This window comes from Canis aureus, chromosome 30 (genome assembly GCF_053574225.1).
Source record: "Canis aureus isolate CA01 chromosome 30, VMU_Caureus_v.1.0, whole genome shotgun sequence".
NCBI lineage: Eukaryota > Metazoa > Chordata > Mammalia > Carnivora > Canidae > Canis > Canis aureus.
The window spans coordinates 14,210,351-14,226,243 of NC_135640.1; the positions used below are offsets into that span (position 1 = coordinate 14,210,351).

Sequence of the window (15,893 nt, forward strand, 5' to 3'; positions counted from 1 at the left end):
CTGGCTGGAGGAGAACACCATGCCTGCTTCCTGAGAGGTGAATTATTCCAGTGCTCACCTTCTTCTACAGATGTGAGGGAACCCAATTCACTGAGCATCGTTTCCACACACAGCCCAGCTAAGTTCCATTTGTTACCTTCAGAAGGCCACATAAACTGGAAATGAACGCACACCAAATGGTGAAGGATGCCTAACCCAGAGGAAAAGTATAACTGCAGTGAAATTCATTTTTGGAAGTGTGCTTCAAATGTAGCATTCTATATTAAATTCACCCACTCCATTTATTAGTAGTACATATTTTCAACATGAAGTAAAATTTAATGGTGGATGAAGATATTATTATTAATTTTTATTATTATTAATTTTTACATATTTTCAACATGAAGTAAAATTTAATGGTGGATGAAGATATTATTATTAATTTTTAGTAATTTTTTTCTTTACATATCCTAAAAATAGATTAATGTCTTTAAAGATATGTCCTATTGTTCATGTTAGTGTATCAGAGTGTTAACAGGTGCGGACATAACATTTTCACTACGATGCTGATTATAAGATATGTACAACCTAAAAGCTCTTTTGTCCAACAAGGACACCTATGGTAGCATAAGAAACCTATAGACCTATTCTTAAGATTGCTCTCATATTGGTCTATGAAAAGCAGCTTCTTTCCAGGAGCTCTGTAAATAAAATTAGTAGAAAAGCAGAAGGGGGGGGGGATTTATTACACTTGGCATCTGACTTTTTGTATTTTAATAATACCATTTATTATAACCCTCTGGTTTAGTGAAGGAGACACTAGTACAGAGACTGGTTCAAATTCACATTAATTTTATGTCTATCACAAATTGATTTTAAAGTATCTGCAAATGGCCAAGGGGGAGAGAATATCACTAACGAGAATGATATTGCAAACATACAAGTGGCCTTCTGGATTAGAAATTATGTGGACAAAGCCCACAGGGAAGGAGGGTTATAAAAGAAAATGTTACACTTTACTACATCAAACACAGGAAAGTAACAATGAGCAGCCTGTGTTCTTGAGTTTCCAATAGCCTGTCTTATAATAAAGCCAAATGAACTCAATCCATGTTAAGAAAAAAGAAAAATATGGGAAAATATTGTAATCAAATTTCAGTATCCTGGCAAAACCTGGAGCAAATATTTACTTAAGAAAAAAAAAATCCTGTAACTCGAATGTCATTTTTTAAGGGTCTCAGATTCTACGAGATTCTCAGAATAAAAAGAGAAAATGCTACCTCCCGAATTTACTCTTTATATTCTCGCTTGCTATTCCTCTAAGGTAGATGATGAACTAGAACCTCAACAGAAATTGTCTTCATTATGGCTTAAGTTTGGCTTTTGTTAGAAATCTGAATACTGACCTTCTTCAGTAGTACGAACTATTTTAGATTCACTGTCCATTCCTTGGAACTCATTAAAATATGGTCGAACTTTGATTTCATAAGTCACTCCCTTTTTCAGGTTGACCAAGACAGCACTTCGCTCGGTTGGGACTTTGGCATCTAAATTCTGCCATGTTGTCGTAGCCTGCAGGCCTGTGGTCTGACGATACATCACTCGGTAGCCTTGAATAAACTGGGGCTGGCGATCAACCTGAAAAACAGCCAAAAGCGTTTGAAACCAAATAGAAATATTTTAGTTGAGACAACGAATCCATCCTCATTTCTCTTGTCCCTATTTCAGTCCTCATCAACTATCATCTGTGTGATCCATGGCTTTGAAATTCATCTCCCTGCTTCTAACATCCAATTCCAATTCTGAGTTTGCATCGCCTCTGAGTTTGCATCGCCTCTATGATTTCCAAAATAAAGAATGGAACAACTCTCTCTCCTGCTTAAAGTACTATGTAGTCCTTAACATACCTACTAAATTAATTCAAATTCCTCATAACACAAATGCCTGACAGGCCTAGACCTGCCAATTTGTCTAGCTTCCTTTCTCATCTGTCTATCCTTGTCCTATATTCAACAGTTCCCATTTTTATGGTCGGATGTGTACTGTGCTATTACCCAGGAATTTCCATTCTTCTCTTTTACCCATTCATTAATATCTTCATTTACTCCAATCATTTTCTGAGTTCTTACTAATCAAGTTACTGGTCAAGTTACATCCATAACCAATACCCAAAAACAAATGTTATGAATGAGATGGACAAGAGGCTAAGGAAGCCTGGATGGGAGAGGAAGTTGACAGAATCAGGAAGGGGAGAAAGCATTTCCCCAAAAAAGAGTAAGTGGTGGGATCTGCAAGGAAAGTTGGATAATTTATTCCAGAGGAAGAAGTGTAGAAACAGCACCTATAAAATTCCTACACCTGGAGGAAGTGTATGAGAAGATGAGGAGTGTGAAGTTAGAGTGTCTATTTTAAAGGTATTTGAAAAGCTTATACTCATTAGCAAAGATTAAATCAAAGACTGACTAATTTATCAGTTTTTGGCTCCTTCAAGTGTCCCACTGTTGGTTCAATTTCACAACTTTCTTGATCCTTTCATTCACAAAAGGTATAGAGGATAAACAGTTGTTTTTAAAGAAAATCTGGGATTTTGATTCTGAAAACTCATATCAAATAAAAATGTGAAAATGCTATTTTGTTCACTCACAATAATTACATGAAAACTGAATATACAAAAAATGCAAGCTAAAAATAAAACATGTCCTCCTCATACATTATTGAATGATCTCTTTTGGAGTTTTACCATTGTTTCATTTAGGGAGAAAAGAATTTTTAACTTTTTAAAAATAATTTATTTATTCATGAGAAACACAGAGAGAGGCAGAGACACAGGCAGAGGGAGAAGCAGGTTCCCTGTGGGGCACCTGATGCAGGACTCGATCCCAGGACTCCAGGATTATGATCTGAGCCAAAGGCAGATGCTCAACTAGTGAGCCACCCAGGCATCCTGGATTTTTAACTTTTAAAATATTTTTTAATGTCTTTCCATTTTCCTAGAATTGACTTAAAAAATAACTATCACAGAATCTTCTCCAATTAATTTTCCATATATTGTAGTTAATAGCTGTATTCTAATAAGTCTTTAACAAATTTGACTGCCAAATACAGTGTAAAATTTAATGGAGAAGAGATGGAAAAACCTCATTTCAGGAAGTTTGTGGAGAGAAGAAACGAGAAGGAAATGATGATGAAAATGGTTATTTCAACTTTTAAAAAATGTCTTTTTAAAAAATTAACTAACCAATTAATTAATTAGTTAATAATTAGTTAATTAATTAGATTTTATAGATTTATTGAGAGAGAGGACACAAGCAGTGGGGAGCGGCAGAGGGAGAGGGAGAAGCAGACTCTTTGCTAAGCAGGGAGCCCCTGTGGTGCTCGATCTCAGGACATGAAGATCAAGCAGATGCTTAACCGACTGAGCCACCTAAGCACCCCTAAAAATTTCTTTATCCAACTGTTAACACATTGTGAATAAAAGGTATTGTCTCATGCATTAACTTTTTTAAAATTTATTTATTTTAGAGAGGGAGAGAGCAAGCATGCACACATAAGCTGGGGTAGGGCCAGAGGAGGAGAGAGAGAAAAACTCCAAGCAGACCCTGTGCTGAGCAAGGAGCTCCAGGAGGGGCTTGATCCCACGAATCTGAGATCAAGTCCTGAGCCAAGGGGCAGCTGGGTGGTTCAGTGCTGAGCATCTGTCTTTGGTTTAGGTTGTGATCCCGGGGTCCTGGGATTGAGTCCCACATCTGACTCCCTGCATGGAGCTTGCTTCTCCCTCTACCTGTGTCTCTGCCTCTCTCTCTGTGTGTCTCTCATGAATAAATACATAAAATCTTAAAAAAAAAAAAAAGATCTGAGCTTAAATCAAAAGCCAGATTCATTTGGACTAAGCCACCCAGGCCCCCAGTTTCATGTATTAACTTCTAACATTTATTCTTTAGTCGCAGCATTTTAAAATTATTTTTAAGTGAGAGCAGAAAATTAAACAACAACAACAACAACAAAAACAATCCAGGACTTCAATCAAAATACAGTGGAGCGAAGGGACATTTATCTATATTTAGAATGTCCAAGCTAGAGAGTCCATGAAGCCTGTGGGCAGAGCACATGTATTTCCGTGTATAGCTAATTCCAGCTTCACCGATGAGTCCCAACAACAAAGAATTCCTTCATCCACCTGACAGCATTCTTATCCTCAAAGATTTTCTGGAATTAGTGCTACACTTGTATGAGGTTCTGTCTAGAAAAAGCCCAGCTCTGATGCCAAAGCTCATGATCTCTGAATTCTCATTGATGAGAACACAAACACAGTTTGTGTTTGTACCAACAGACATAGTTTTTGAAAAGCTGTTGTCCTGACATCACAAAGCAAGGCAACTAAAAAGCAAAAAGTTAAATTTATGAGAGCCAAAGAGAGATGCCTTTAATCAAAACTGTCAATGTTCAAAAATTCCTTGCAGCATATGTTAAAACAACATTAAGCCGGCATTTTATAAACTTCTCTGCATTCGCTTTAAGTGAATTTATATACTGAAAGAAAGACATAACTCACAATAATAGCTTGTTAATACTGAAAGAAACAAGCTGTGTTTTTAAGAAGAACATTAAGCAGCTGTTTCCAGATGAAGAGAGTCTGTAAATCAGGGTAAATTGGTTTTATCCATGTTTGGTTTTCATTAATTAAGTGTTTTAGGGACTTTATGAAGCTAATGTTTACTATACAACATTGCCTTGCTCACTTCACTGTACACTGCTTTCTACCAGTATATTCTAATGGCCTACTTAATAACTAAATAGTTTAACTTGATTTTGTGCAGTTGCAATACATTCTTTTTCAGAAGAAAATTTGTTGTTACAGGTGGAAGCAAAAATGAAAATGCTGAACACTACCTTAAAAAAATAGGTGGGATTTTTATTGGATATGTGTTCTACAACACTGACTTGTAGAGCACATTTTGACAGGTGGTCATTTTCAAGTTAAACCATATGCTTGTTACTAGTTTTATTAACATTCTGTTTATAAGAAAGAGGGCTTTCTTTAGAGTTGATTATAATCAGAGTCTGACCACAAATCCATGGGTTTGTAGAGTTTTAAAAATTTGTATTTTCCGAAATATCAATTAAAAGGCATTGTCTTAAGGAAAAAAGTGAAATGATGAGGCAAGCTACCATCTTCCAGTCAAAAGGTTCCAACTGAGCTACAGCTCAGCCTTTTAAATTTCCTGAGCCTTAGTTTTCTTAATTCAAATAATATTCCTATTACAAGGGCTTAGATACAATTAAGTGACTGTTATAAGTTAAAGAATTTAGCAAGCTTCAAGGATGCACAATGATAAAGCATCATTGTTAAGTAAGGGATATGTTTTTAAAAAGGGGTCAATATGTGACCTGAGGGTAGTGTATCAAAACGTGTACTACCCCATTCCACTAAAATTATATTTCATTAAAATGTGCAAGTGTTTACCATCAACCTTTCTATTTAAAAAAATCCATCTAAACTGAAAATTCAAAGTGAATTTTCCTTGTTGGTCTTAGCCTCCTAAGGACTTATCTGGGTGAAGCTTAGTTCTGAAATTCTAGTTTGCTAATGCACACTTTCAATTTCAGCAGCTGTGATGTTTAAGGGGCAAAAGATCTGTGAAACTTTTTGTCCTTGAACAGAAACAACATGTACACACACAAACTAGAATAACCATTATTTAATTTTTAATTTTCTTGGAATGACTTTTTTAAAAATAAGAGATTTATTGCTATTTTCTTCATGAAAGAGCCATTTCTTATCATTTTTGCCTATCACTATAAGAGCAGTCACTTTTAGAAAGCAGTTGTGGCTAACTTGTTACTTCTGGATTGTCCTTGGCAAAACACCTCAGCTGGCCCTAAGTCTACATACATAGTTTGGGGAATACATTTCTCTCCTCCAATAACCCAACTGTAACTCAAATACTAACAATGTAATACTTTATTTTTTTAATATCTTTATTTATTTATTCATGAGAGACATAGAGAGAGAGAGAGAGAGGCAGAGAGAGAAGCAGGCTCCATGCAGGGAGCCTGACCTGGGACTCGATCCTGGGTCTCCAGGATCATGCCCTGGACTGAAGGCGGCGCTAAACCGCTGAGTCACCCAGGCTGCACACAATATAATACTTTATTTTTTTTTTTTATAGGAAATTTTTTTTTTAATTTTTATTTATTTATGATAGTCACAGAGAGAGAGAGAGAAGCAGAGACATAGGTAGAGGGAGAAGCAGGCTCCATGCATCGGGAGCCCGATGTGGGATTCGATCCCAGGTCTCCAGGATCGCGCCCTGGGCCAAAGGCAGGTGCCAAACCACTGCGCCACCCAGGGATCCCCAATATAATACTTTAAAGAACATATGCACTTAGCAGGTTGAAAATATGATGGAAATAAAACATTTTGTTATAATTTCTTTAACGACCAACCACACCCCCAGTCTGACTTTATTTCACTAAATTTATCAACCTCTCAGATACATACTTATCTCAAGTGTAACTACAAATTCATGTGGAACAATACTCTGGAATATAATTGAATACTTTTCTTAAAACAAAAATAAAAATGTATAAAAACAACTGATTTAATAATTCAACAGCCTGTTATTAAGAGGGTATTTTATAAAAGACACTCTGCTAGGAAATAACAAAAATGAAAAACATAGAATCCAGCCTCAGAGAAGTCAAGCTCATGAGAAAGAGAGATATGCAAATGAGTAATGACAAGCTTCGTGGGATACAGAGATGAATATGACAAGGTTCCTCTCTTGGAAGAACTCCCAGACTACAGACCTGCAATTTTGATCTAATTTGATTTATTCTCTTAAACTCAGTGATTTCTAAAGTGATTAACTTCATAAACATAATGACTTTGATTCTTACCCAAATAATTTCCACATTTAGAAGCAGCTTAAAAGAGGCCCCTTCAAAACTTCCAACAGAGCAGAGAAGACTTTTCAATTGAGAGTGAGGAAAAACATCTACTATTAAAAATACAATTATTTCCTTGGCTTTCTAGTTTTATATTTGGTCAAAGTTGCAGAGAGATGGAAGAGGCAAGGCAGATAATACCCCTACTGTGCCAGTGGAAACATGATGAGGTCATTATGTTCCCTCCATGGGAACAAAAGAATAGAAATCATAATAGGCAGACAACAGAATAAATCTATCCAAAATGATATTAGAAATGGAATAAGAAACAATGTAATCTTAAATAATTACTCTTAAAATCTTATAAACTTTATCTTATTTTTGTTGAAGTGTTATCCCATTTTACAACCCAAGTCAAAATTTTGATCCTGTGGTCTGGTTTAAGAAGTATCAAAATGCCCCATCTAGGACCCTATGCCAAAATTCCACCATTAACAAATATTTCCTTCAAATAAATATTTGTCTACAGCTTAAGTAAAACTTTTTAAAGTAGAAAACACAAAACACTGATTTAAAGTAAATAAATTCTAATCCTATCTTTACCTATAAAGTATGTGTGAGGTATTGGGAATATTATCCAATCTGAATACATTGGCTTCCTTTTATAAAATTATGGAATTAAACTAAACAGCCTTAAATATTATTTTAGGTTTCCCTGTTCAAATATGATCATGCCTTCAAATTTCCCATATAAATGAAAACGAACGGTGATGCCTTTTCTGGTGCCTGAGGATAGAGTTAATTTTTTCTTTGATTGAAACCTCTCTCTTTAGGATACATATATGTCTGTTATGGCTCTTATCTCTGTGTCGTGTCACTGACAATTTCATGTTTCTCTCAAGTAGATTTGTGTCTCTTTATATAGTTCTCTCCCACATCTAGTACAAAACTGGTCCATGAAAATGCTTGTTGAATTGGATTTGTTCAATGGATTTATTATTGAGAGGACAATTGAATAATTCTTTCATTGTGTTTTATACGTCAAATGTAATTAAGAACTCTTGAAAAAATCTTAAATTTTTAAAAAGATTTTATTGATTTATTCATGAGAGACACAGAGACAGAGGCAGAGTCATAGGCAGAGGGAGAAGCAGGCTCCCTGTGGGGAGCCCGATGCTGGACTTGATCCCAGGACCCCGGGATCACAACCTGAGTCAAAGGCAGATGCTCAACCACTGAGCCACCCAGGTGTCCCAGGAACTGGTGAAAAATAATCAATTTTCCTTTCTTAACTTCCTTATTGATGGAGTTGATAGATGGTTATTTTCCTAAAGGAAACTGGACTCTGGACTCTAAGAGTGGAAGATGAGAATCCAATTTCTTCTTACTTAGTTGTCCTTCTACTATAATAAAATAATAACAAGAGGGACATAATTATAAATAATTTCCAATTAATATTATAATTAAAGTAAAAGATTTTCTAGGTATCCCTAACTCAAATGTCTGTGACTTAACACAATGTACAGGATCTATCATATACACAGAGGGTTTAAGGAAGTTGTGCTCTTCTAACGTCTTGATACATTATGGAGTTTTAGAGGTTATGATAGAGAATTCTTAGTTATAAACGAGAAGTTGGCACTAGCTCTATTATGCACAGAGAAAAATATTACCTGGCTCTTTTCAAAACACAGACACTCACATAGACACAAACACATATACACAAATATTAGTATTCTCTAGTATGGCCAATGTGGCTATTTTTATGCTATTTGTTGTTTTCACTGCAGTGGCTATTTTGCATTTTGATATAAGTGGATAAGTTGATATTTAATAATACATGGAATTAAATATTCTTAGCATATATAAAATCTATATGACTTCTATAAGTCAAATTATTAAAATTATATTCATGTTCTGATGCTATTGCATGAGATACAGCTAAAGGAATGTACAGATGATTTATTTCAATTCAGAAGAAAACTTTGTCCAATTAAAATGTTTTGTGCTCCAAATAATGCCATTAAGAAAGCAAAAACCAAACCATAGACTGAGAGAAAATATTTACAAATCAGATGTCTGATAAGGAGTTTGTATCTACTATATAAAAAACACGAATCTATAAAAAGGACATACAACCTAACATAAAAATGAGCAAAGAATTTCAATAGACATTTTTCTAAAGAAGATACACAAATGCTCAAGCATATGAAAGGATGGAAAAATATTATAGGTCATTAGAGAAATGCAAATCGAAGCCACAGGATATACCACTCTGCACCCACTAGAATGGTTATAGTCAAAAAGACAGAGGGTAGCAAGTGTTGAGGAGGATGTGGAAGAAACTGGGACTTTCAAACATTGCTGGTAGAAACATAAGATGGAACAAGCGCTCGGGAAAGCATTTTGGCAGTTTATCTGAGTATTTGACAGTGACCATTTTACTCAGAAATTCCTAGGTAGAAACCAAGAAAAATGAAATCTTATGTCAACTTGTTCTCAAATGTTCATGGCTCCCTCATTCATACTAGCCACAAAGGGAAACAAACTTCAGCTCATGAAAAAAAAAAAAAAAAAAAAAAAACAGCAAGTAAAACAGAGTATGTGATATATCTGTATGATGGAATGCGATTCAGTAATAAAAAGGAACAAAGAACTGATAGATATTATGACATGGTTGAACCTCAAAAACATTTTACTGAGTGAATGGAGCCAGACACAAAAGATCGCATATTTCATGATTTCATTCATATCAAAGGAACAGGCAAATCTGGGACAGAAAGTAGATTAGTGGTTGCCCAGGGCAAAAGCAGGGGTGATGGAGGAGGCACTGGTCATGAACACAAGGTTACACTGTCAGATGATGAAATCTTCTAAAATCAGATTTTGATGATTATTGCACAATTCTGTAAATATACCAAAACAGAATTGTACATTCTAACTCTGATATGTTAATTATATCTCAATAAAGCTATTACAAAATAAGAAGATGAAACATGACATGGTTCTATTGGAATCAGTCTATTTTTATTCTACTCTTTCACTGTATTGAATATTTTTCTCTTTTTGCCATTGATTACACCTCGATACTAAATGGTGAGGGTTTCCATTACTATTTGTTTGTTGATTCACTTTTTCCTTTTTTGGTTTGTTTTTTTCAAGTAATGAAAGAAACTTCCATTAATACTGCTTTTGAAAACTTACCGTCCATGTGACCTGAACAGTGGTGGGAGTCAACACAACTGGAGTATGAAGACGGACAATGACATCTCCTAGTTCTTTCTGTACTTGTCTATGGTCCACTCCTTGTGCTGGTGGGCTGATATCTACAGAGATAACCATTCCCAATATTTAGAAATTCCTAGTAAAATTTCAATGTATATTATACAAGCCATTATGATTAGGTCATTAGGAATAATTGCAGGGCAAAAAATTGAAACCTTTTGTGACAAAAAAAAAAACAACAACAACAAAACATTAAAGCATACTTGTATACTTACCATCCACGCTAGGACATAATTTGGGAGATGATATTTATCTTTACTAAAATAATACTAATAAAAGTATAATCTCTCCCTCCCTGCAAATACATTGTTGTGGAAGATCTATTATCTGCTTATTAAAGAATAAAGTATGTGCCACAAGACTTCTCTAGAAACATCAGTTTTCGAAAGATGTTGGCATATGGATGGACTTTCCTGAGTAGTTAATGGAACTTATATCTGAAAACTACTGTTTAACAATTTGTTTTAATCCCTTGTCCCAGTTGGTAGATTGTATGTTCTTACTCCTTGACCTATTCCAGACTGGAAGTGTGGAAAGGAAAGTAATCACGGGGACTTGGGAAGAGACTTATATCACTAAAGGTTAACAAAGTGAGGGAAAGAAGGAGAAAAAGCCCACCAAACTCACACAAAAATACTTTTGACTGAAAAATTTAGGATACTGATAAAATATTCTAAAGTAATAAATTTTGAGCAGAACTTCAGTAATCTGACACATAAAGAAAAACAGTAATTTGGATGCTTTTTGGAAGTGATTGGGGGAGGGAAGGGGGAGAAAGAATTGCAATACTTAGAATAATATATGCTCAGCCATACATTGTTCTGCCCTGTATTCACCATTTCCAGAACACTAGTCTATTGTTCCATATAATGCTTTATGTTTTGTGTGCCCATTAAGAAAAAAAAAAGATAAATTATAGACTCTCGTGTTCATAAACTGATATCAAACGTTGAATTTCACACAAACTCAAATCAACTACTTTAACTCATGTACTGCAGTATTCAATTGAGTTTTTTTCCTCCAACCATCTTCTAACAGAGGAAGTCTAATTCAAAATTATTTATTTTCTTAATCCTGTTTCCTCCTATTTTCTCAGGCCACAGTGCAACACACTGGCAAAAAATATTCGTAAATGAGTATCTCAGCCCTAACTTAAATTTGGTGCACTAACAATTTAGGACACAAATGAGGGCGGGCAAAATGGGTGAAGGGAGCCAGAAGTGCAGGCTTCGAGATATGGAATGCAGAAGTCATGGAGTAAAAGCCACAGAATAGGGTGAGAGAGCAAACTGGTGGTTGCCAGAGGGGAGGGAGAAATGGGTGAAATAGGTGAAGAGAATTAAGAGTACATAGATTGCCGGCAGCCTGGTTGGCTCAGCGGTTTAGCGCCGCCTTCATTCCAGAGCATGATCCTGGAGACCCGGATAGAGTCCCATATTGGGCTCCTTGCATGGAGCCTGCTTCTCCCTCTGCCTGTGTCTCTGCCTCTCTCTCTATGTCTCTCATGAATAAGTAAATGAAATAAAAAAAAAAGTACATAGATTGTGATGAGTTAAGCATAGAATTATTGAATCATAATATGATGTACATAAAATGAATATAACAGTGAATGCTAATCATACTTGAATTAAAAATAAATAAATATACATTTTTAAAGCCCCAGCACAGTAAACATAGTTAATGACATTGTAATAGCATTGTATGGTGACAGACGGCAGCCACACTTCCAGTGAGTGTGGCATAATGTATAGATAAGTTGAATCACTGTGTTGTATGCCTGAAACCAATATAACATTGTGTGTCAACGATACTCAAAAAACATTTTGAAAAAAGAAAATAAAATTCTCAAGAACCTTAGCGTGGAAGAATGCATAAAATACAAACTTGGCATTACATGCAGCGTATAATGAAAGCATTACTTTTATTTAGTATTTGGAAATTATGTCAATAATTCACAAATTTGATTTTAATTAAAAATAGGATTAAAATACTTTAGATCTCTTCAACTGTTTTCCAACCCCCTGTACCAATTTGAGCAAAGCACAAATTTATCTCATGACTCGGAATGTATAATTGCTGTTGTTATTTGGAAAATGGATAATATAAACAATAAAAAAATGAGTGAAACAATTGGGACACAAATAATGGGAACTACACTTTGGTGACTTTTCTCCCCAATCCCACTGTTTTTCATTCTTAACATAAATAGCAGAGCTAGTTTTACTTGATCTAGAAAAAAATATTATTAATATTATCATACTTCAACCTTCGCTGACATCTATGGTCTACTGTGATGGTGATGGTACAAGTATTTCCTGCCTTGCTAAAATAAAAGATTTCTAAATTCTGCGATATTTAATATCTTTCAAAGTAAGACTTCACACAGCAAAGTGTTCTTTGAAAAAAAAGTTCTTTGCAGAATGCAAAGCTGCTGAAAGTGTCAAAAAATGATCCTGACATTTAGACACAAAACATGAGTTTTCCTATTAAATATTTGTTAAGAGAACATAAGTCTTTTGCTCTATATAGTCTCTCAACTGGAACAAGCCAGATCACAAACAACTTTTCATTAATCTTTTTTGACCTTTTCACCAAGAAGTTATTTTATGAGTCAAGATATAGTGACTGGCAGAGTTACTGAATGCTCAAGAAGGTCTGCCGGATATAATCACACCCAAAGTCTTCCCCACTCCATTATCTTCTGCCTTCCATCACAGCTACACACAAAAACTGATTGTTTCTCTCTACACTGGCGAAAATGATCCTGGTACTATGATTTCTTGAGTTAAAACCCTATACATCTTCAAGTCCCATAATTTAATTTACTCATTAAATTCAGACACACTAGAAGCGACTGGATCCAAGCAAGGTAAAATATAACCAGTTTCAGATCTTCAAATTCCTTGTTGTACTTTTTCTTTCTCTGGAGACAGGTTCTTTACCTACAGGCCCTTTATCATCATGGAAAATTAATCACATTACTGCTTAGAGAACAATAGCAAGTGGCATTCCCTCCTCCCTTGACTGTCATCATGTCAGCAACGTTCCAAAATCACGTGGTGACTATTTCACTGGATTCCTTTAAGGCGCCCTTCTCTGTTATAATAGCGTGCTAGTTACTATCACTGAACTACATTGTAATTATAATAATATTTTTATGGCTGTATGGTGCTTTTCATTGCATAAAAATACTACTTTGAATTATATCTCGTTCAAAGCCTTTTACAAATAAGAAATAATTAACCCTTTCTCAAGAACCCTGTGGGAAATGGGTTGTAACACATAATAAAGCCACGATGTCGATTTTATTAATTTCTTTCATCTACTAGTAGGGAGGGAAATTATAATGCAGCATCCTGTATTAACCCCTCGACTGCAGTGATTTTTTAATTTGAAGATTCAGGCTACTAAAGATGAGAAAAAAATCTTCTGTTTTGAAATTATAATATTCTGGATGGGTTTCTTAATGTTTTTTGTTTCAATTCAAGTTAGTTAACGTATAGCGTAATGTTAGTTTCAAGCGTACACTATAGTGATTCCACACTTCCATACATGACCCGGTGCTCAACACAGCAAGTGTCCTCCTCAACGCCCATCACCTGTTTCACCCTCCCCGCCCCACCTTGCCCACCTCCCACTCTGGTAACCATCAGTTTCTTCTCTGTAGTTGAGCTGTTTCTTGGTTTGCCTCTCTCTCTTTCCTTTGCTCCCTTGTTTCAATTCTTAATTTTTTTTATTAGTCCAAAGTAATGTATATATCAGGAGGAAAATTGGATTTATTCCTTTCTGAAACAAATTACCCCTTTAAACATCTGGCTTGATTAAAAAAAACAACAACAACAAAACCAAACCAAACCACCATAGGGATGCTTGTCAAACTTGAGCAGAAGCATCCCCTGGAGGGTACCTTAACACACACTGCTGGGCTGTCCCCCTCCCCCCCGAGCTTCTGAGCTGGGCCCAAGAGTCCTCATTTCTAACGTGGTCCTAGGTTATGAAGATGATACTCCTATGGGAGCTCTGCCTGGAGACCCACTGTGCTATAAAAATAGAATTCTTGAACAATAGGAATCATTTTGATTTCCCTATCTGGGCACTGTATCCATTAAAGATCACTTTTTGCTGTTGTATAATTAATTTCAAAGAAGGAGACAGGTTTCTTCCTTTTGACATATAGTTAAGCCCTAACTTAGTTGATTTATTATGTAAATGTACCCAATTTTTTGTTTATTATTATTATTTTTTTTTTAATTTATTTTTTATTTTTAATTAATTTTTTTTTCTTTTTTTTTTTTTACTTAACAGACCCTGACAGCTCTGGGAAGAGGACACATTCACCAAGGTGAACAGCAAGTTCCCTTCTCCTTCCCTAGATCAGGTATAATGAATCACTGTAACAAGTAATGCAGACACATTTATCTTTCCTCATGCAATCCCTCTGTTCTTAAAGATCTGCTGAATACCTCCTTCCAGAACCAGTCCTGTTTACAGCTATTGAACTTACCTTGTGTGCGCACAGGATCTGACATGGGGCTTGGGTCGCTTAGACCTTGGGGGTTGATAGCTCTGACCATGAATAAATAGATCGTATTGGGCCGCAATCCTCTCACTGTATAGAGCGTGGTCTTTACATGGTTTGCCACCGTCTGCCAGCTATTGCTCACCGATTGGCTGAAACATGAACAGAACACTCATTTAAAGAAGAGTCACAAAGGTACCGGCAATGGAGTTGGGTTTCAATGACAAAAGTTAATGGCTGAAAATTAAACACACACACGCACAACACTTGAAGTGTTAAGCCCAATAAATGAAACATTTGGATGATTTCGGTTTATTCAACAACAAAGCCGAGCCCACCTAACGGAAGTGCCATGCACAACAAAATTAAACTCAGCCCAGGAGATGTGACAGCCCGTTGCTAATGCACAGCAGCCCACTAAATGAATACCTGTAAAAGGAACAGAGGCCAAGATCACAACATCAAGTTTATACAATAAATATGGTCCTCGTAAATGTATATATATATACCTTGAAAAGAATTAACCTGTAGAAAGAATAAATGGACTACAGAGTAAATTATGCCAATACATTTTCCTGTTACAAGGTGTGTTTTCTTTTGCATCAATTCCACATGCAATATTATAATAGAGCCTTCTAAAACTACATATCTGTAAAAGAAGAAAGGAAGCATGTAAGGAATATTTTCCTTTGGTCACATTTTTAATAAAATTGTACATTACATAGTATGTCATTTCTCATCCTCAAATGGTGTAATACCTCTGAATCTAGAAGTGGAAACCCCTTAATAGCCAGCTATAGATGGGATGCCCATTTAGAAAATTTGTCTAAGGTCAAATGCTGCTTTTGTTCATAAAGAGGAGAAAATGTGATTTTTCCAGGGCTGCCTTTTCAAAAGTTCTTATACATCAAAGCATGAAAATTATAGAAAACTGTATTTTGAAAGTTGGAAACGACATATTTGTTGATCACCTTAAATTAGATAATGGAAACCTAAAATGAAAGTAATGACTTGTCCTAATGTTTAAAAATGACAGTGGCTATCACTATCTTAATAGTGGTAAATAAAAGAACACTGAAACGATACAAACTTCATTTTCCCATTTGTATAAGTATTTTATCAAATTCTCATGACATTTGCTAATTTATATCTATATCTTCGAATTGACCACCTTTTTTTCAAATAACAATTGGATGTATCTTTTCCTTTCAGGAACCAGAGT

General features: G+C 35.4%; 1 protein-coding gene across 15 annotated transcripts in view; it reads right to left on the reverse strand.

The window, feature by feature from the left end:
• Nucleotides 1-15,893, reverse strand: part of ROBO2 (roundabout guidance receptor 2) — a 1,635,852-nt gene that overhangs the window by 77,368 nt on the left and 1,542,591 nt on the right. For all 15 annotated transcript variants that reach the window (XM_077878775.1, XM_077878785.1, XM_077878780.1 and 12 more), the window contains 3 exons: nt 14,657-14,823; nt 10,072-10,193; nt 1,386-1,617 (listed from right to left, as the gene is read on the reverse strand). In XM_077878775.1, coding sequence (XP_077734901.1) covers nt 1,386-1,617; nt 10,072-10,193; nt 14,657-14,823 — 521 coding nt within the window. The remainder of the gene's footprint in view (nt 1-1,385; nt 1,618-10,071; nt 10,194-14,656; nt 14,824-15,893) is intronic.